Here is an 18,318-nt window from a genome sequence, read left to right on the forward strand (position 1 = left end):
TTTCCCGCTCATATCCAGGACGTACGTTCGCGGCACTTAAACATGTCCTGATTCTGCCTTGGCGCAAGTGCAAAGGATTTGACGTCCTGTCCATCTGTCCTAAAACTGGCACTCTGTTGATTTTCAGAAAAAGCAATATGAACGTCACAGAGTCATACAATTGCTGACAAACCTAAGCATGCTTAAAGCTACTAAGAACGCGACAGCCACAGACGTTTAGACATCCTGATGAAAGGGGACGTGGAATTGTTGCCAAGGGTGAGCAGTAGAAGTAGTATTCATTAGTGCTTGCTGTATACCTATTCCGCAATGTCCTATGATATAACCACCGTTTGGTATGTGCCATTTGCCCGGGAGCCAAAGTGTTCGTCACTTCGAGCAAAATCGATGGGAATCCCATCGCCACAGTCCGGCCTGGAGGCAATCTGATTTGGCAGTGTGAGTGCCTGGGATCCTTTGCTTTTGGGGCATGCTCACAACAGACACTATCTCAGCCTCAGTCACTTGGACAGCTTTGGACATGAATCTGTAAAGCCTATGTGGAACACGTGCAGAGGGCCAGGGTCTTGAAGGCTGAATCTATACTCTATCTAGGCACAGTGTCTGAGGACGGTCAGACCAATTGACTGTTCTGATCTCGCCCACCAACTTCCCCTTCAGGGCTGGCCCAAGCGGTCTGGGGGCTTTAACATAAGAACTGTAGAAAGGATAGTCCTATTGGAGAGGTCGTTCATGCGGCCATGATTTAACTAAAGCTATGTTCTAGACTTGAAGTCTCTGACTGAAAGCTTGCTTAATCTTGTGCACAACATGTTGTGGTTGATATCTTGCAAGGCTGCTGGCTCACTGAAGGGCGCGCACCTAACGGGTATGCTGCACACATATCGAACGTCTTATGATTTTTGCCCCTGAAGACTCGTATAGAAAGCTATCGTGATATCCCACTTCCAGGCAGCAGAAGTTTGACTTGCGCGTCCATTTCAGGTCTTGTGTCATTCCGCAATGTCACATTCCTTGTTTATGCCAAACCACTAAAGGTGATAGATAGCGTGCTCCACGCGTTTTGAGCAGAGAAGGATCCATCGAGGCAGTCTTGCCGGTCTGATCTGAATCTGGATGCTTCTGAAATACGCCTCTCCGTTCCCTACGGGTCTGCTTATCCATACATTGCGACAGAAGGCCAGGAAATTGTCTTTGGCCGAGTCAAGCCATCCTTGATATCGCTGTCTCAGCCGTATCGCCCTGGTCATACGATCCGTTCACTAAATCTTGGCGATCATCGTGGTGGATTATACAGGAGGGGAGCTTTTCGAAATGCGTGCCCAAGGCGATTCAGTCCTTGAAGCGTCGGAGCATCTGACTGTAGTCGTAGGTAAGGGACTTTCGTGTATAAAATGCTCGACTCCTCATGTGCAGCGATATCACCATCAACATCGCAGTTCATACATCCCAAAGTGTTCTTCATATCCTTACCTATCCCCACATATTCGTCTTGTCTACCTATCCTTATCGTTATGTTTTTCAAAAAGACGGCCTTGGTTGGCATGATTGCTATATCTGCTCATGCGGCACATCTCAGCTGGAGAGCAGAGTCTGTCAAAGTATCGAACTATACATACACTGGAAGCTCAACTGGACCTTTCAACTGGGCAAACCTGCAGGGCTGGTATCAAGGTGCCAACAAAGTTTGTGCAACAGGTAAAAAGCAGTCCCCTATCAACCTTGGTAAGTTAGCCTGCTTTCATGTTTCGATACCCATATTGACCCGATCCTAGATAGCAGCATCCAAACAGGAGAAGCCCCAACCATCAACTACCCTGACGGTAATGCTATGGAGCTCGAAAATATCGGGACCACACTCGAAGTTGTGAACAAAGGCACCGCTTCATACAGTATCGTGGTTGGCGATCGTACTTTCCTATTCAACAACTTTCACTTCCACACCCCTTCTGAACATCGGATCAACGGCGAGTCGTTTCCCCTTGAAATGCATATTGTCAATGCGGCACGTAAGTTACAGCTCCAAACCGACTATGGAACACAGGACTAAACCTTTGCCAGGGGACCCTGCTAACAACGTCGTCCTCACTGTGCTCTTTAACATCGGCACGTCTGCTAACGCTTTCCTCACAAGTGTACTTCAAAACGCTGCCTCGGTGACTAGCCCGGGCAGCACAACAATGACAGGCAATCTTAATTTCACGCCTATTCGCAACGCTTTTGCATCTTCAGCGGCACGCAAAGTCTACGAAGGCAGCCTGACGACGCCCCCGTGCACTGAGAATACACAATTCATCATCGCGACGACACCACTGACGATGAGTATTGCACAATACAATACCATCAAAGGGATTATCAAATTCAACGCGCGGTACACGCAGAATGCTCTTGGGCAGACAAACTTGTTGCAAATCAGCCAGCCGAGAAGCTAGAATTTTATGCATACTGATGTTTCGCACTTCGTTTGGCGATGGGTCAGGGTTTGCCGTACATAAATTGATATTGAATGCCAGCACCTGTTTTTCTTCCAAGTCGACATGCCTCACGAGGATCCCTGTGATTTTACATTCCGACTCATCGTGTTTCCTTCATGTTGTCGTCTTCGTCGATCACTTGACGTTGATGCCAAGGTACCCAGTTGCACCGAACTCGGGAAGCCCCTGCGCAAGTCCCTTGGCCGCGTGGAACCTAAAAGCCTTGCGCCCGCCATCGTACCAAACTTCTGATCTTCTGATTCGACACTCACACCTAGCACGCTGCGCGATCTGGATCTGGGAGCGGTTCGACAGGTCATACCGATGTCGACGTCGTGTGCGATGAAGATCAGGGGTATTGAATGAGGAGATGAGATGAGGGTTGTTGGTGCTCAATGTATGCGAGCGGGTTGCCCTCGCCGGAGGGGTCTCCGTGTTCAGATGGACCTGAGATACAAAATTATGGATATATGATCCCAGCTGCATCGGTCGGCGCCCTTATACGTCATAGGAGGGATTCGGCTTGTTCTGGTTGTCCATGGTGTATTGGGTACTATCAATGATAGGTCCGACTAGTATTTGGCTCCGTAACGCAACATCGAGGCGCAGGCATGAATTGGGAAATTCGATGCTAGCACAATTCAATGGATAGAGTTTCTTCGTTGAAGTGTGCACACACCAAACTTCTTTTTTTTCAATGAAGACATCATGTCGCTCGAATAGACACCGCACACAACCCGGGAATCAGGTTCCTAATAGCATGCAAAGTGCGACCAGTTCGTTATGCCTCGCGAAAACCTTTTCGCTTTCATCAATACGATGATCTCGTCGATGGCTGATCCGATTTATGTGTTAGAATCAGCTTTGCCTTTCGTCGGGTCAGAGCCATCATCCGCTTCGTCTCGATCAGCCTCACCACTATCCTCGGATGAGAGTGTAGTCGGAGGGGCAGTTGGTGCACTCGCTGTTGTGTTTTTATTATTGTCGCTGTAATCTTTGTGCGATGGTGCATGCAGCAAGGTGAGGGGACGCGAAATCTGGCTGCAGTCGTGGCTACCTCGTATCCTCCAGATACGGATCGTCCACGGGTGGTATTTCCGCCCTGTGCCTAGAGGACACAAGGATTCAATGGATTTAGGTAGCGGTATTGTCCTCACAAGACTTCTCCTCGGTGTATGATTGTTTCACCCTGCTACGAGATATAGCCAGCCCTTGCGCGCCAGAGTGCTGATTCTGGTGTCCTTCACCGAGAATGAGAATCCGTAGAGACAGTCAAAGGAATTTATGGTGGACGGCATTGATGTATAATACAGCGTGTTCCATCTGTGTGCATTCAATTGTAAAGCCGTTTATATAGCGGAGCATACAGATGGATCGATTGTCCCACACGTCAGGCTCAAACCCACTGTGCCCGAATTATCTGTCACTCTTGGCGCTTATTGTACGCACCTGCAGCGCAATGAAAGCCGTCTTACCTATATATATATATATATATGTAGTAATGTAGGCCTTTCTCTATAGCATTATATAAAGTCTTTCAAAAATAATATAGGAATCAAACAAAGATGGTCTTACATCTGCCCTCCTTTTTGTATATCTGAATTATCTTATCATAAGCTAGATTAGAGACCCTAAGTCTGTTACCATATAAGTAAATTCATCTACTCCTACTATATAAGTCTATATAAATATATCATATCATGATTGCGGACCTTGCCCAGAGAGAGAGGTGAATATGTAGATCAAGGGCCCACGAGCGTGGTAGGTATAGACTTGAGATAAATGCCAAGAGTAACAGCTAATTCGAACCTGACAGAGTCGATTTGTGCTTAGGACTTGAAGCGCCCGCCGTAGCAGCTATGGACGAGAGTAACATGAATTCTTTTCCTCGTTCATTCCTTGACTGCGACCACCAAAGGACTTCTCAAGTCAATGATGAACACGGCTCCTGTGGTTCTCTTGCGGCGACCATTACTCCAGCGAGGAGACGCAATTTGTTCACAATGCTTGCATAAGCTCGCTCGTCCATTCTATCTATCTCAGCAACGAAGACTATCGAACACAACTCCCTCCAAAGCCTCTGCGGTGAGCTCAAAGTCGATTCGCAGCACTTTTTCTAAAGAATACTTCTGGCCAAATAAAATACTAGAAGAAGTGCTAGGACAGCCTAGAAGAGGTTTACAACAAAAAGCAGTGGGGGGACAAGAGGTCATCGCAAGAGACGGAGTAACCACATCACTGAATCTGGAGGATGTTCGACCTCAAGAGAGCCTGTCAAACCAATCCGTACAGCAAGATGAATATCCACATCGTCGGCGAAAGCGCTTGAAGGAAGATGCTGCCTCTGCTGCGACAGCCATAACACCAAGCTATCCTATCGCGCCCGATGCTTCATCACGACTGACAACAGCCTCTGCTGCACTCCCTTCAAACTCTCTCAAACGACGCATCGCAACTTATCTTTCACTCTCCAAACCACGCCTCACGATCCTGGTAATGCTCACCACGACCTCCGCATACGGCATATTCCCTGTTCCCGCCCTTCTCTCCGTCGCAGCAACCACCACGCCCTCTCTTTCCACCCTTACACTCCTCTTTCTTACGTCCGGAACCATTCTCGCCAGCGCTTCCGCCAACACCCTCAATATGCTCTTCGAGCCCGCCCATGACGCCAAGATGTCCCGCACCCGCAATCGCCCTCTCGTGCGAAAGCTCGTCTCGCCTCGCGGCGCCTTCATATTCGCTCTCGTCACGGGTACGTTAGGTACTGCAGCATTATACTATGGTGTCAATCCCACGGTCGCGTTTCTTGGTGCACTGAACATCGCGCTGTATGCAGGTGTATATACGCCGTTCAAGCGCATTCATGTGGTTAATACATGGGTCGGGGCGCTTGTGGGTGGCATTCCGCCACTGATGGGCTGGGCTGCGGCAGCTGGCCAGTGCGCAACTGAAGATGGTGGATGGCAAGAGCTGCTCTTCGGCGAGAATAGTGCAGGTGGTTGGCTATTAGCGGGCTTGCTATACTGCTGGCAGTTTCCACATTTCAATTCGCTAAGCTGGACGATTCGCGAAGAGTACAGAAATGCCGGGTATAAGATGCTGGCGTGGGTCAACCCGGCGATGAATGCAAGAGTGGCGCTGCGATATTCTGTCCTTATGTTTCCAATCTGCGTTGGGCTCTGTGTCGTAGGTGTAACAGATTGGAGCTTCGCGATAACGAGTACGGCAATTAATGGGTGGATGTTCTATGAGGCTGTGCGGTTTTGGAAGTTCGAGGGGCAGAAAGGGAGCGCCAGGGGTTTGTTTTGGGCCAGTGTATGGCATTTGCCTATTGTGCTTGTACTGGCCATGGTGCAGAAGCAGGGGCTACTACAACGTATTTTAGATGCTCTCACTGGCAGAAGTTCTATCGAAGACGAAGAAGACTTCGACTATGCTGACGAGGAAGATCTGGAGATAGACACAACAACGCAAGTAGAGACAAAGGCTTCATAGCAGGACTCAGTATATATTAGGATGGCATTATAGGCGTCGAGAAAACCATAAAGGCGGCGTCATGTGAACACATTTTGGTACTGTATTGTACATATAATATTCTTTTGTATAAAAGCTCTTACAAGGATGCCTATTGCGCCCATAGTCACCGCACTGCTCTATTCGGTTATCGTCATATATTCCAATTGAACGACAACCATCGTAAGGGTTCCGCTCGCCTGTATTGAGCACAACCTCTCGGCCATCTTTTCTAGTATGAGAGTCTTACCATCCTTCCCAGCCAAACAAAATAGACTTTCGATCTCATTTCTCCAACAGCGTTCGAAAGTCTAAAATATTGCTCTTCATTCTACGGAGCAGCCATCTATTCCATCTAATCTAATTCAGTTTGCTGTGTGAATAAGGGGTCTATAATCTTAGCAACAGCTTCCGCAGATGTAAAGAGGATACCTACGAGCATTGTTTCATCAGTGCTTGTAGCATTAAGGGGTAAAACTTGACTTTCTCGGACTTACCACCACTGAAAACAGTCCGACTTAGCCGCATTACTGTCCCTCTCCAGAATCCTTTGATGCCGTCGTACTTCATCACACTTGCTATGGCTTGCTTTGTCGTGGTAACCTTTGCAGTCTGACTTCTTGTCTTGATGACGTCGAATGGTTGAGTTGACACTGTGGTTATAATACCGGCTATGCTTCCGTTGATGAAGTTGACTGCCGTATTCTGAGTGATGCCTTTCGTTCGCTCATAATCTTTGATGATATTGTAACTGCCCATGCGGAAAGATGTTGCGCCAGCTTGCTTTAATGTAGTTCCGACAAAGCCACGGTACAGCCCTTTAAGGCCGTCTTCTTTGATAATTAACTGGATAGCATGCACGCCATTCTTGTAACGTTTCGCTCCTCTTGCATCGTCTATGAGCGCGGTTTTGAGTCGCTCTGTCGGCGTAACGGCAAAAATTGATGCAACAACACCAGATACCATGCCACCAAGCATATTCCTCAGTGGTGATAGTGTTCCTGTCTCTGGATCTTTGAAAGCGTTCTTGACCGTGTCGAAGGATAGAAAGCGCACAGCATCCTTCGCGATACTGCCAACAACAAGGGACCCACAACCCTTGTACATAGCCCGCAGGCCCTCATCTCGATATAATTGGAATGCTATCTTGTATGGATTTCTGGGGAGTTTTTGTGATATGCCTTTCTCTTGATGAAGCTGCACGCGGGTCTTCGTAAATTCGAATGGATATGTCGAAAAGGCCTCGATACCGCCAGCAACGCCGCCTGATATGATGGAGACATACGGAGATGTGTGTGCTTTTTCGTCTTTAGGCATTTTGGATACCTTCTTCTTGTACGTGTTTCTCTGTTATGGCTCGTTTCATCCAATCGTCACACAGCAGCAACAACAATGAATGGTTTCTGTTATTGATAAGGGCTGTATCGACACTTTGAACACAGCAGCTATCTTAACAACGAACGATCCTCCGCTACCAATCTCTTGTATTGACATGTCGTGTAAAGGTAATGTAGAACATCCTCGGCGCGGTCGCGCTTAGATTTCGGCTACGAACAAGTACCTCATTAAGGGGGTTTAGGGTAATGCTATTTATGGGCCAGTCAACACATCATGCTAGGACCGATGAGAAAGGTATGCAGAAGGTTACACATCTTGTCTTAAGAATGGTCGCTAATACTCATTGATTAGGCAGATATGAGGCTTCTTTGTTTTCGTATTCGTGCAGCCAACGGGCAGCGTCATTGATGGCCCGTGCGCTCCTCCAAGAAGGCAAGCGGCGAGCTTCCGGGATGGTGGGCAAGTCCACGAAGAACAACCCTACTGCGGGTCGCCAACACATCTGCAGGTGATTGTGACAATTCTCGATTGACCCGGCTTCTTCCATTCAGAAGTGTTTCCAATTCATACTCCTCATTATTATTCAGACACGCCATGGCAACAATCTGACTTCACCGATCCTTGACCAGACTCTAGCGACTGCCCCAGCTGACGCAGCATCTGCATTGTATTATATATGGCGAGCTCATTCGAGAAATCAGTGAAGGGAGGTACCAAGATAAAAGTCAGTCAAAATCAAGTCTTATCAGCCTACAATCCTATGTGTATCATTCGAGATTGGGACTGACGTCTTCCAGCTTGCGCCTCCTAAATCTAAATATGTCGAACATATCCTCGTAGCCACGCATGCAGGCGAAGCAGGCGTCGGTGAGATCTTCCGTGCGTTGCAGAATAGACTTCGCGATACGACATGGACAGTGGTCTTCAAATCGCTCATAATCATACATTTGATGATAAGAGAAGGAGAGCCCGATGTGACCCTGAAATTCATGTCGCATTCGCCCTCGCGGAAGCTTGCAATAAATCATTTCACAGAAGGTTCGTCAAAGGCTCGAGGGCTCTCCACTTGCATACTCGCTAGTACTGCGCCCTACCCCAGAGGTGGGCAAGGTATCAATTAGTGCATATGGCTATGATGCGTGCTATTGAATACAAGGACTTCGCATACCTTTAATGGCCAAGGTGGAACCTGTACTGACTGAATTTATCTCTAGCTCAAACGCAAGGTCGTAACATACGTACATACTCAGAATACCTACTTGAACGAGCGCGAGCCTATGGACAAACGAAGGTTGATTATGTACGCGGCGGAGAAGGGAGGTTAAAAAGGCTGAGTGTGGACAAAGGCCTGCTACGAGAGACAGAGGCTGTACAGAACCAGATCAAGGCGCTTGTTCAATGCGAGGTGTGAGAGTACAGCTTGAGGCACATATTGAAGCTAATACGGAATCTAGCTGTTTCAAGACGAGCCAGAGAACGAAATCACACTCGTAGCCTTCCGCTTACTGACCATGGACTTGCTTGTCCTGTTCCATATTATGAACGAAGGTACAATTAACGTTCTGGAACACTATTTCGAGATGTCACATCCAGACGCGGAACGAGCGCTGAGAATATATCGAACATTCTGCAAACAAACAGAGCTGGTTGTTCAATATCTGAGCATTGCAAGATTGCATGAACACTCAACGCGGCTGGAGATACCCAAGATAAAGCACGCCCCGACAAGTCTCGCAAAATCGTTAGAAGAGTATCTGAATGCACCAGATTTCGAAACGAGTCGTAGGCAATATCTCATCGCCAAAGACGCCAAAAAGGGTAGCAAGGCTGCTAATGGCACGAATGAGTCTGCGGGAGCATCTCGTACGACTCCCGCAAGGACAGAAACTAAGGCCACTCAAGATGCTCGACCAACAACTGCCGGAGCGACGCAGCAAGCAATTAAACCGGGGGCTGATCTCATTGATTTCTTTGATTCGATCGAGCAGAATCAGCAGCCAATGGTGACACAAGCTGGCCAGCCACAGCAGTTTCAAACTCCCTTTCCATATCAGCGGCAGCAGCAGCAGCAACAATCAGGATTCCAGCAGCAAAGTGGTCTCATGCAACAGCCCAATGTTCAGGAGCAGCTATCGCAACACGGATTCGCAACAAACGCCGCGGATCCGTTTGGACAACCGCAGCAGGTTCAGCAAGTCCAACAGAGCTTCACAGGAGCAGGATTTGGAGGGTACACCCATCAGCCTCAACAGCAGTTCAATCCGCAGGGCCTTTCCCTACAGTCAATTCCGCAGAATGGAATGGTGGATTTCTCTCAACAGCAGCAGCAACAGCAACAGCAACAGCAACATCAATTTCAGAACCCGGTAACATCTCCGGGGGCCCTCCAACCTCAATCAACAAATCCGTTCCGTCAATCTATGTTACCCACTCAGACTGGTGGCTTAAATCCAAACCTGGCAGGCCAACAGAATACAGCTGGTTTAAGTCGGTCTCCCACCAATCCGTTTGCGAGAAACCCTTCACCGACCCAGCAACAGGTGCCAAACGTGCCACATATACCCCAGGCGTATAGCAATACTTCAATGCAGGCACCACAACCGTCACCGTTCGTACAACCACAGCAACCTCAGAGTTTGCTCCCAACTCAGACAGGTACCAACCCTTTCGCTCGGAATTCATCGCCAAGCCAGGCGTCGTCTTCTCCTGTCTCTACTCTACAAGGGTTAATGCCAAATCCTACGGGTACTACCAACCCTTTCAGACAAAGTATGTTTGTCAATCAGCAGACTGGCCAGGGGTGGCAATCCGCTCCAGGTCAAGGTACTATGGGAGGCTTGGAGCAGCTCCCAACAATGCCTGTATTTCCACGACCTGGTCAGCAGCCGCCCCAGCAGCCGCAAGGAGGATGGCAATAGGTTTTCAATCATTGGTATGATACCCTGTCGGTATTAATTGTTCGCATGTAGATATCATGGCGTTAGATGGTTATTGTATCTTCTCGACACATGAACGGCAAACAAAGCAAAACGCAATACACCCTATTGATATCATCAATCCTATCGATGTTGGTAAATGCAGGTCGCTGTAAGGCACATTATGTCAAGTGGCCGGGAGAATTCGCTACGGATTTACGCGTAGCCTTTCGAGTTGCCGCAATTGGCAGTTTTCTGGGCGATCACAACGGGATCTTGCTCCTACAGTTCCCGCATCTGACTCACCTCCGACAAATATATCTTCACCTCACGACCACTCTACATGACGCGACTGACAGAGACATCCTCAGAGAAATGGCAACTACTACTGAAACGGCCTACCAGTCGCATATAAGTGCATATCCTTCCGACGACCTTGAACTGCACCAGACGAACCAGTCTAGGATCAGTGACATCGGCAGTCTGCATGGTGCATCATTCGAGCAAGAGCTTCTGCCAATCACACGCAAGACACAGATCACTGTCTTGATCTCTAGCTTCTTTTGCGTATTCATGACCATCGGTACTGACTCAATTCTACATTTTACCAGAGCTTTAGCTTCCAATGAATACTAACTTCCACAGGACTTAATCAGACTTACGGTGTCTTTCAAAACTTTTACATATCGGACCCGAATTCCCTCATCAGCGCCAATGAAAGACGAAACATCGCGTTGATAGCGTTTGTCGGGGTGCTCGGAGCAGGTCTTACGTGGGCAGGCAGTATATTCGTGAACCCCCTCATGGCTCGTTCCAATGATTTGCGCAAGCTCACTGCGGCAGGCGCTCTGCTCATCAGTCTTGGTTTCGCACTGGCCTCGCTAAGCACAACAACATGGCATCTCCTCATAACCCAAGGTCTCATCTATGGCGTCGGCAGCTCGCTTCTATACTTCCCAATCATGTCCATCGCGCCTGAATATTTCGACGACCATCGAGGTGCTGCCATGGGCTTGATTCTTGCCGGGTCTGGTATAGGCGGCCTCGTGCTGTCGCCTACTACGCAATATCTTCTTGCCCGCGTAGGACCTCGATGGACACTTCGGGTCCTAGCCCTGATCAACCTATTGGTTGCTGGTCCCGTGGCTTTGGCGACTAGTCCCTCCAGAAGTGTACAACGGCGACCAACGCTTGTAAATATAGCCATTGCAAAGCGGCCAACATTTATACTACAAACGACTGGCGCCTTGTTGCAAGCAGCGGGCAATTTCGTACCCTTGACGTTTTTGCCGGACTTTTCAGTTGCGCTGGGCTACACTACGGCGTTTGGGGCATTGCTTCTGTCGCTGAACAGTGGCGTTAACTCGGCCAGCCGTATAGTGATGGGTATCATTGCTGATAAGGCTGGCAGGCAAAATACGCTAATAGTCAGTGTGCTTGGGTCCGCGCTCAGTGTCGGTGTCCTGTGGTCGGTGGCAGCAACCGGCGGCACTAATACCAAAGCACTTTGGGTGGCTTTTGTTATTATGTACGGCGTGACGTCTGGAGGTACGTATACGGACGCAAAAAATCGCTCTATGGCTAAAATAGAAGCAGGCTACAACGCTCTTTTCCCCACCACGATCACGGAGGTGTTCGGTATACAAGCGTATGCCTCAGTAAATGGATTTGCCTACTTTGTACGAGGTCTAGGGGCCTTTGGAGGCACACCAATTGGTGGCGAAATTCTGTCCAGGGAACAAGTTGACGGGTCTGAGAGGACTGCGGCAACTTTTCAAACCGTCATTTGGTATGATACAGCCTTACTAAGTGCTGCAACAGTCTGCGTAATTGGTGTCCGGCTGTTCGATGCTTTGGACAAGAAGCACTTCAAGGTCAAAGCTTGAACGACGTGTTCTTCGAAGACGTAGATTTCCTTACAATGTGAAAAGTCTCAAAAGATGACTACGGCTTATTCCTGCCAGCTAGTTCTCATATTTCATAATCAGATTGGACGTCTTGTAACAAACAAACATTAAATCACTTATACAACTTAATAGGGGCAGCGAAGACAACAAAGCACTTATACTGAAAAACACAGGCAGCGATTATCTTTGATCTGTCATGTATTCATAGGGAGTGCTACAGGTTCGTATGCATGCAATCTTCACAGCTCATATCGTCCAACCACCCAGCCCCATCCTTCTCATCAAACCCATTCAACAGTATGCATCGCACTGAATTTAACAAGCAGGGCGCTCCAAGAGACCTGGAAAGACATGAACAAAAAGAAAGCAGCCTCTACTCCGAAAACCATGCGTCTAACAATGCAATATCCGAGACCGTGCTCGTTGACAGTAACTCAAACACTCCTCGCTGTACCAGCAACGCGACAAAGACTGACCCAAAAGAGACGATGAAAGTCGCGCCACTCAGCTCGCGTCGCGGTAAAATTTCTTGAATACAAGGTGCAGGAACAGGTTGACGTTAAGGCGAAGAGCTCCCTGCGCGCCTGCGCCTACACTGGTCGTGCCTCCTCTTAGACTTCCTGCACGCTCATCCATGGAGGCTCTAGAGCTAGCGCCAGTCTGGAAAAGATTCATGAAAGTATGGTTGTCGAATTGAGCCTGGAGCAGATCGTCGAGCGGGACCTCAGCACTGGCGCCCGGGATCATCATGCTACCCTGGCTACCTTCGATGAGGAAAATGCCAACTTGGTTGCTGGAGATGGTGAGGTCTATACGATTCCACAAGTGTTCTGGGAATCCAGACCAAGCGACGACAACGCCCTTGTCGGCGAGTGTGCGAGCAGAGTATTTGAAAGAGCCAAATTTTGGAACACGGCCAGAGCGAGCAAGTTCACGTTCATGATTGTACTGTTTGGTGAATGGAAGTAAAAAGCGCCTTTTCCCCTTCTTGTTCTGTAGGGTCACCATGGCTTGTTCGATGTAGTCATTGTATGACTTTAGCTGAGCCTCCAGCCAGCCAGCCTTCTCGTCAAGATTATTTAGCGTGGCACGGACACCGTCCAGTTCACGCGTCCGTTGCACTCGGCGACGATGTTTCGTCCTAATGTCAACCGCGATGGCATTGAGAAGATCTTGGTATCGGTTATGGCGACTGATTCGACCGGTCTGTTCAAGAGTGAGGATGTTTTCTAGAGCTGTGCGTTTGAGCTCAGTATATGAGAGATTCGTAATGTCGATGATAGTACTGCTCGATGCTGCGATGTCTGATGTGTAGGCGGACCGCTTCTTGGAGGCAGGTTGATCGTGAGTAGCGAGCTCCTCGCGAACAAGTTGTTCCCATGACACTTCATCCTCTTGTGTAATCGGCTTGACCATGATGGAAAGTAGATCGGGTCCAGTTTGTATGCGAATGATGAACAACACACAACGTTTAGTTTCCATGAACAGAGCCTTGACCGCAGCATCTGGGTCTATGACAGATCAGTCGTCTATAAAGCAATAGTCGTCTTATTTACTTACCGTCGATATCATGCAATTTTGGGTTGAGCGTAAGACTGATCTCGTTGGTACTGACACCAATCAGCTCACTTTCGTTGCTCTTCGCGCTTCCAAGCTCTCTGATGACTTCCCGTAAAGTATCGTCTTGAGCGGGACATATCGTTGCGATGTCCTGTACGACAAGTTGATGGATCGCAAAGATGTCTGCGAGTTTAATGTAAAGCGTAGGCTTCGTTCGTGCGTACAGGTCGTTAAACTCATCAATATCGAATTGCCTTTCTGCGTTCTGAACATCGATCACTTGATTCGATATTAGCACAAAAGTTGAGACATCACACCAGTCTACTAGAACTTACTGTTTATCCAGATATCTCCCAGACGCTCCATAGCTTCCGAGATGTAGCTATTCAATGGCTGGAGATATACGTTGTCCCCACCGAATAGACGGCCAGCTGCTACTTGACCCAACACCTTTGCAACTTCGCCGAGATTGCGCTTTTGTAGAGGTGCTAGACCACGATCAGCAATACCCCATACCTCAGGTTGGATCAGAGCAGGCTGTAAATAGGTCTTCCAAAGCCACTGTCCGACAATCTGAAGGAGGTACTGTTGTTCTTCGTGAGGAAAGCGATCTCGAAGGATTTCGAAAATTTGCTGAGAGACGAAGCGAACTCCATACGGCATTCGTTGCAAGAGATCCTCAAACGCCGCGAAGAATTGGTCGGCAATATCTCGAAGATCCTGTAGATGATGTATAAACGTTTCACGGGTCTCCTGATCTTTGATAGCTTCCTCTCGCGGCACATCGACTGGTCGCTGGCTTCTCTGGCCAGTCCGGAGTTCCTCATTGTTGATGGCAGAACGATAGATCTGTAGTGGGTCGCTTTCCAGGTCGAGGCTCTCATTTTCGATGATATTTTCTTTGATAATAGGCCCGAAGAGATCTCGGAGGAACTTCCGATCTCGAGGAGACCGTATAAAGTTTGCGAACAGTTTATTCCAGAAGAAGTTGCCGCGCAGGTAGTCCTGCAAACTATCACAGCTGTCGACTTCTTCTCTTATGGCCTTTGTTACTAACTTGAGCAGATAATACTCCTCTCGTCGCTTCTGCGCAAAGCCGAACAAAACCATCATCAGCTGTTCTGTGCGCTTGCAATCTTTCTCTGCGGTAGCTTGCTCTCTGATTCGCCGAAATAAGCGGGCTAAATACTGAGGTTGTGTTTGGAGCATGAAAAAGAGTTCTTGGTAGTGTTCAAGCTTCCGCCGGGAGTTCTTGTTCAGGGCTTTGAGGTCAAACGGGTCCTTTGACCCTATTTCCTTGTTCGATAGAAGGTTCCCAACAGTCCCACCATAATGTCGCTGATGTTTAACAACCTCATCGAGCGTGATCTTGTTCTTGACTAATAGCGCGATCTTGATGTCTAGTTGATCAATGTACTGCTCAGCCATCTCATTTTGGCGAACGTGCTGGACAACGGTTTTCCGCATCCGTTCAAATTCTGTCAAGATGTCAGCCAAGTCGATTGGAAGACCAGTCTTGTACTTACCAATCTCTTCATCAAAGTCAAAATCGCTGTCGTTGAGGAGGTGGACGAAATTTTTGATGGTCCCAACAGGGGGGTTTTTCCCACATGTTAAACTTTTGTATGCCTCGCCTTGTTGGCGTCCTCGGATGAAGCTCTGGATCTTGACCACCTTTTCCATGTTCTGCTTGTAGAATCTCTGCTTCTCGGCATATTGGCGCCGGACAATTGCGCCTCGCATCAGCGCCTGCAGCTCAGTCACAACCTCCTCTTCAGAGTCAAGCTGGCTCAACAAATGGTCGAGATTTGTGCGGAGTAGCATTGCACGGCACAGGGCCTGAAGTTCAATAGTTGGTGGTTCGTGGATGTTCAGCTCGAAGAGGGTGTTATAAGTCTGCTGTCGAAGTGCATAGCCCCTGATGGCGGACTGCAAGTCAATCACTGCAGGCTCGTTCGAGCGTAGAGACTCTAAAGTAGACAATATCTTCTTTCTCCGGAGATATCCACGTATGTCTGACTGAAGTTCCAGTATGGATTCCTCTTGCCCATGCAAGGCTGTCAATATGGCAGCCACTTCTTCTCTTAGCCGTGCAGCTCTGATGTGAGACTGCAGTCCCACAACTTCTACCAAGTGTGATCCAAGAGTCTGCTTAATCTGGTTGGTGGACTCTCGCACAGCATTTCCGCGAAGGATGGACTGAAAACTCGCCCAGTCAACGGCTGTACCAGCCAAGTTCTCTTTCAAGGCTTCCTGCTCTCTTCTGGCAGCAAGACCCCGGACAGCCGCTTGAAGTAATGTCAAGTTAGTCTCCTGCTGTCGTAGGTTGGTTTGATCGGCTCTTTGCACGCGCCTTTGAAGCATACCACGAATATTGGCTTGCAGTATTTCGATTTCCTTTCGCGCGTTTTTGGTATCATCAACGTCTTGTGCGACTCTCATGCGTAACAATGCGCCTCTGACAGCAGCCTGTAGGCCTTTGACATGTGTCTCAGCCTCTCTTGTCTGTTCATACTGCTCACCCGCATCTCTACGTGCCAATGCGCCCCGGACAGCAGCTTGGAAGGATCGAACGCCTGCCTCATGACTTTGTATCGTGGATCTCAACGTTTGAACCTCTTCTTTCGCAACACGTGCTCGGAACAGGCTTTGCACGAGTGTAACTTCAGGAGTCTTGTCGGTCCAGTACTGTTCCTTGTTTCTCTTGTGACATCGCACGAGGAAGCCTCGGATGGCGCTTTGAAGGTCTACAGCGAAGATCTTCATATCCATCCGGTATTGGAAGATTTGTCTTGCAAAGTCTCCTCGTATCCGTGACTGCAAGTCTACAAGCCACTCTTCATTATCCCAAAGATCTTGCATCGCGTCGCCGAGACGCATCCTAAGCAAGGATCCCTTGACCTGTGCTTGAAAGGCAGCGATATGTTCTTCATTTTCCGCAAGCTCTCGATCCACACGCTCTTGCTCCGATTCCTGGGGCTCTGGCTCCGGTTCCTCTACAAATTTGGCACTCATTCCCGAAAAGTTTGGCATGGCGACCCCGGACTTATCAAGACCTTTTTGCATAGTTTCAAGCTCGTGGTCCTCAAATTGCAACTGACCGACAAGATTCCCGATGCGGAAGTCTACTATCCCCTTCCTGTATAGTAGCCATGACAGAGCATGTATACAATAAATGACTTTGGGAATATTCTTCTTTTCGTACAGATCAACCAGCTCGAATCTAAACAGCTCAGGCAGCTCAACCTCAGCGAGGAACCGAAAGAAGAGTGCTATATTGTCGGAGTGTCGAAACTGAAGCCGTGGATTTCTGAAGATACGTAGATTTCGTTCCGGGTAAAGAGATTGGACAATCTCCGCAAACGTAACTCCATCTCTTAAGGCCTCTTCGAGCTGCACAATTGGAGGAATGGGCTGTTTTATGATGTCCTCTATCCACTCCTTAGCCTCTCCAATGTGACAAAGATACTCATAAGCCTGGAGAAATTGCCGCTGTTGGTCCATCCAATTCCTCCCAGCCCACTCGCTCGACCCAGACTTGCCTCCTCTTTGTGATCTTGATCTTTGCAACTTCCTTCGGCCCTGCATTCCTGCAACTCCTTGTCCGGGGACCGCTAGATTCGTGAAATCTTCCTCCGCGTTTTGCGCGAATTTTGAGACCGTTCGCAACTGCTTTGTCGACGAGTGTTGAAGATCCTGAAGCTCTGGCCGCCCCAAGGGAGATATAGTCTGGATTGGTACATTTTCGCGACTCGAACGGCCTGACCCTCGGATTGAGTCTGATCTCGAGATTGCTAGAGAATGTACACTTGTAGGAGGTGAGATAGCACCATCTGCAAAGTGTACTGCTTTCCCGCTCTCAGTGCTTTGGGAACGATTGTGAAACGAACGATTGGTCCTGTCAGGAATAGGAGGCGAAGCGACAGGTGCTTGTGGTAGAGGTCTTAGGGATTGGCGTACACTCTTATAGGCGTGTGAGGGATTAACATCTTGTTTCTCAATCTCTTCCATTGACCGAGCGTTAACAATCAAAGCGCTTTCACTCAACCCTCTTTGGTGCCCTAAACCATTATACACCAATCTGCTCGAGCCGTGCGAGGAAACCGTACTCGTGCGACTTGGAGGATATGGATTTGATGAATTTGAATAGGCAGAGGAGCCTGAAGAAGCGTTCGAGGTGGTGTGGCGCAGAGGACTTGGAGTCGTCGCTTGGCCGAGTTGCGAGCGTGGGTGGTGATATTGATAGGTCATGGCCAGCGCAGACGTGCTGAGGTAGGGAAGGCAATGTTATGTGAAGGCGACATGCGGTGCGCAGTACTCTTCCCCTCGCAGGCAGGAAAAAGGCTGAGTAGGTGGTAGGTGTCAGTCACACCTTCGGACCTGGACGCAGGCCGCACCTGTTCGTTTGTGTATTCGAATGCCCGACCACAGCCTGGGTAGGTCAACGTTCGTGGACTAAAAAGAGGTAAAAATGGTGCTGATTGTGATGTTTCTAGCTAATGAGCGGCAGGACACCGATCGCATTGCAAGGTTCGGCGCAAGAAGGTGGCGTTCGTGATGTCAAAACTGGGAATACGCTTTTGGTGTTTTGTTTACTGTTGACACTCT

At 48.7% G+C, this 18,318-nt stretch overlaps 6 protein-coding genes across 6 annotated transcripts; 4 read left to right on the forward strand and 2 right to left on the reverse strand.

The window, feature by feature from the left end:
• The first annotated feature begins 1,328 nt into the window (after positions 1-1,328).
• On the forward strand, positions 1,329-2,470 carry EJ05DRAFT_478862 (carbonic anhydrase). Its single transcript, XM_033744545.1, has 3 exons — positions 1,329-1,725; positions 1,776-2,009; positions 2,062-2,470. The coding sequence occupies exons 1-3, from the start codon at positions 1,395-1,397 to the stop codon at positions 2,430-2,432; spliced, it is 936 nt and encodes a 311-aa protein (XP_033597501.1). The 5' UTR covers positions 1,329-1,394; the 3' UTR covers positions 2,433-2,470.
• Positions 2,471-4,347: 1,877 nt separating this feature from the next.
• On the forward strand, positions 4,348-6,092 carry EJ05DRAFT_540543 (mitochondria protoheme IX farnesyltransferase). The gene has a single exon (XM_033749609.1). The coding sequence runs from the start codon at positions 4,407-4,409 to the stop codon at positions 5,970-5,972; it is 1,566 nt and encodes a 521-aa protein (XP_033597502.1). The 5' UTR covers positions 4,348-4,406; the 3' UTR covers positions 5,973-6,092.
• A 66-nt stretch (positions 6,093-6,158) lies between these two features.
• EJ05DRAFT_120322 (mitochondrial carrier) lies at positions 6,159-7,487 on the reverse strand. The gene is made up of 2 exons (XM_033739071.1): positions 6,488-7,487; positions 6,159-6,422 (listed from the first exon to the last, which is right to left on the reverse strand). Exons 1-2 carry the CDS (start codon positions 7,305-7,307, stop codon positions 6,346-6,348), a joined length of 897 nt encoding a protein of 298 aa, XP_033597503.1. The 5' UTR covers positions 7,308-7,487; the 3' UTR covers positions 6,159-6,345.
• A 517-nt stretch (positions 7,488-8,004) lies between these two features.
• On the forward strand, positions 8,005-10,246 carry EJ05DRAFT_503366 (ANTH-domain-containing protein; the record flags this gene model as incomplete). Its single annotated transcript, XM_033747407.1, has 4 exons — positions 8,005-8,052; positions 8,126-8,366; positions 8,543-8,733; positions 8,783-10,246. 4 exons carry the CDS (start codon positions 8,005-8,007, stop codon positions 10,244-10,246), a joined length of 1,944 nt encoding a protein of 647 aa, XP_033597504.1.
• A 372-nt stretch (positions 10,247-10,618) lies between these two features.
• EJ05DRAFT_494165 (major facilitator superfamily protein) lies at positions 10,619-12,129 on the forward strand (the record flags this gene model as incomplete). Its single annotated transcript, XM_033746172.1, has 3 exons — positions 10,619-10,826; positions 10,889-11,791; positions 11,840-12,129. 3 exons carry the CDS (start codon positions 10,619-10,621, stop codon positions 12,127-12,129), a joined length of 1,401 nt encoding a protein of 466 aa, XP_033597505.1.
• A 525-nt stretch (positions 12,130-12,654) lies between these two features.
• Positions 12,655-17,721, reverse strand: EJ05DRAFT_442769 (uncharacterized protein; the record flags this gene model as incomplete). The annotated part of the gene is made up of 4 exons (XM_033742050.1): positions 12,655-13,661; positions 13,711-13,989; positions 14,046-15,188; positions 15,237-17,721. The coding sequence occupies 4 exons, from the start codon at positions 17,719-17,721 to the stop codon at positions 12,655-12,657; spliced, it is 4,914 nt and encodes a 1,637-aa protein (XP_033597506.1).
• Positions 17,722-18,318: the final 597 nt, after the last annotated feature.

The sequence above is a fragment of the Pseudovirgaria hyperparasitica genome (assembly GCF_010093815.1).
Source record: "Pseudovirgaria hyperparasitica strain CBS 121739 unplaced genomic scaffold EJ05scaffold_14, whole genome shotgun sequence".
NCBI classification, from domain to species: domain Eukaryota; kingdom Fungi; phylum Ascomycota; class Dothideomycetes; order Acrospermales; family Acrospermaceae; genus Pseudovirgaria; species Pseudovirgaria hyperparasitica.

What these genes read in the sequence shown, in the direction of transcription:
- EJ05DRAFT_478862 (XM_033744545.1), top strand. Translation starts at nt 1,395, where the DNA reads ATGCTCGACTCCTCATGTGCAGCGATATCACCATCAACATCGCAGTTC. An exon ending in GCAGTCCCCTATCAACCTTG is followed by an intron (nt 1,726 to 1,775) that starts GTAAGTTAGCCT and finishes ACCCGATCCTAG; the next exon opens with ATAGCAGCATCCAAACAGGA. An exon ending in GCATATTGTCAATGCGGCAC is followed by an intron (nt 2,010 to 2,061) that starts GTAAGTTACAGC and finishes AACCTTTGCCAG; the next exon opens with GGGACCCTGCTAACAACGTC.
- EJ05DRAFT_540543 (XM_033749609.1), top strand. Translation starts at nt 4,407, where the DNA reads ATGATGAACACGGCTCCTGTGGTTCTCTTGCGGCGACCATTACTCCAG.
- EJ05DRAFT_120322 (XM_033739071.1), bottom strand. Translation starts at nt 7,307, where the DNA reads ATGCCTAAAGACGAAAAAGCACACACATCTCCGTATGTCTCCATCATA. An exon ending in TCGGACTGTTTTCAGTGGTG is followed by an intron (nt 6,423 to 6,487) that starts GTAAGTCCGAGA and finishes CAATGCTCGTAG; the next exon opens with GTATCCTCTTTACATCTGCG.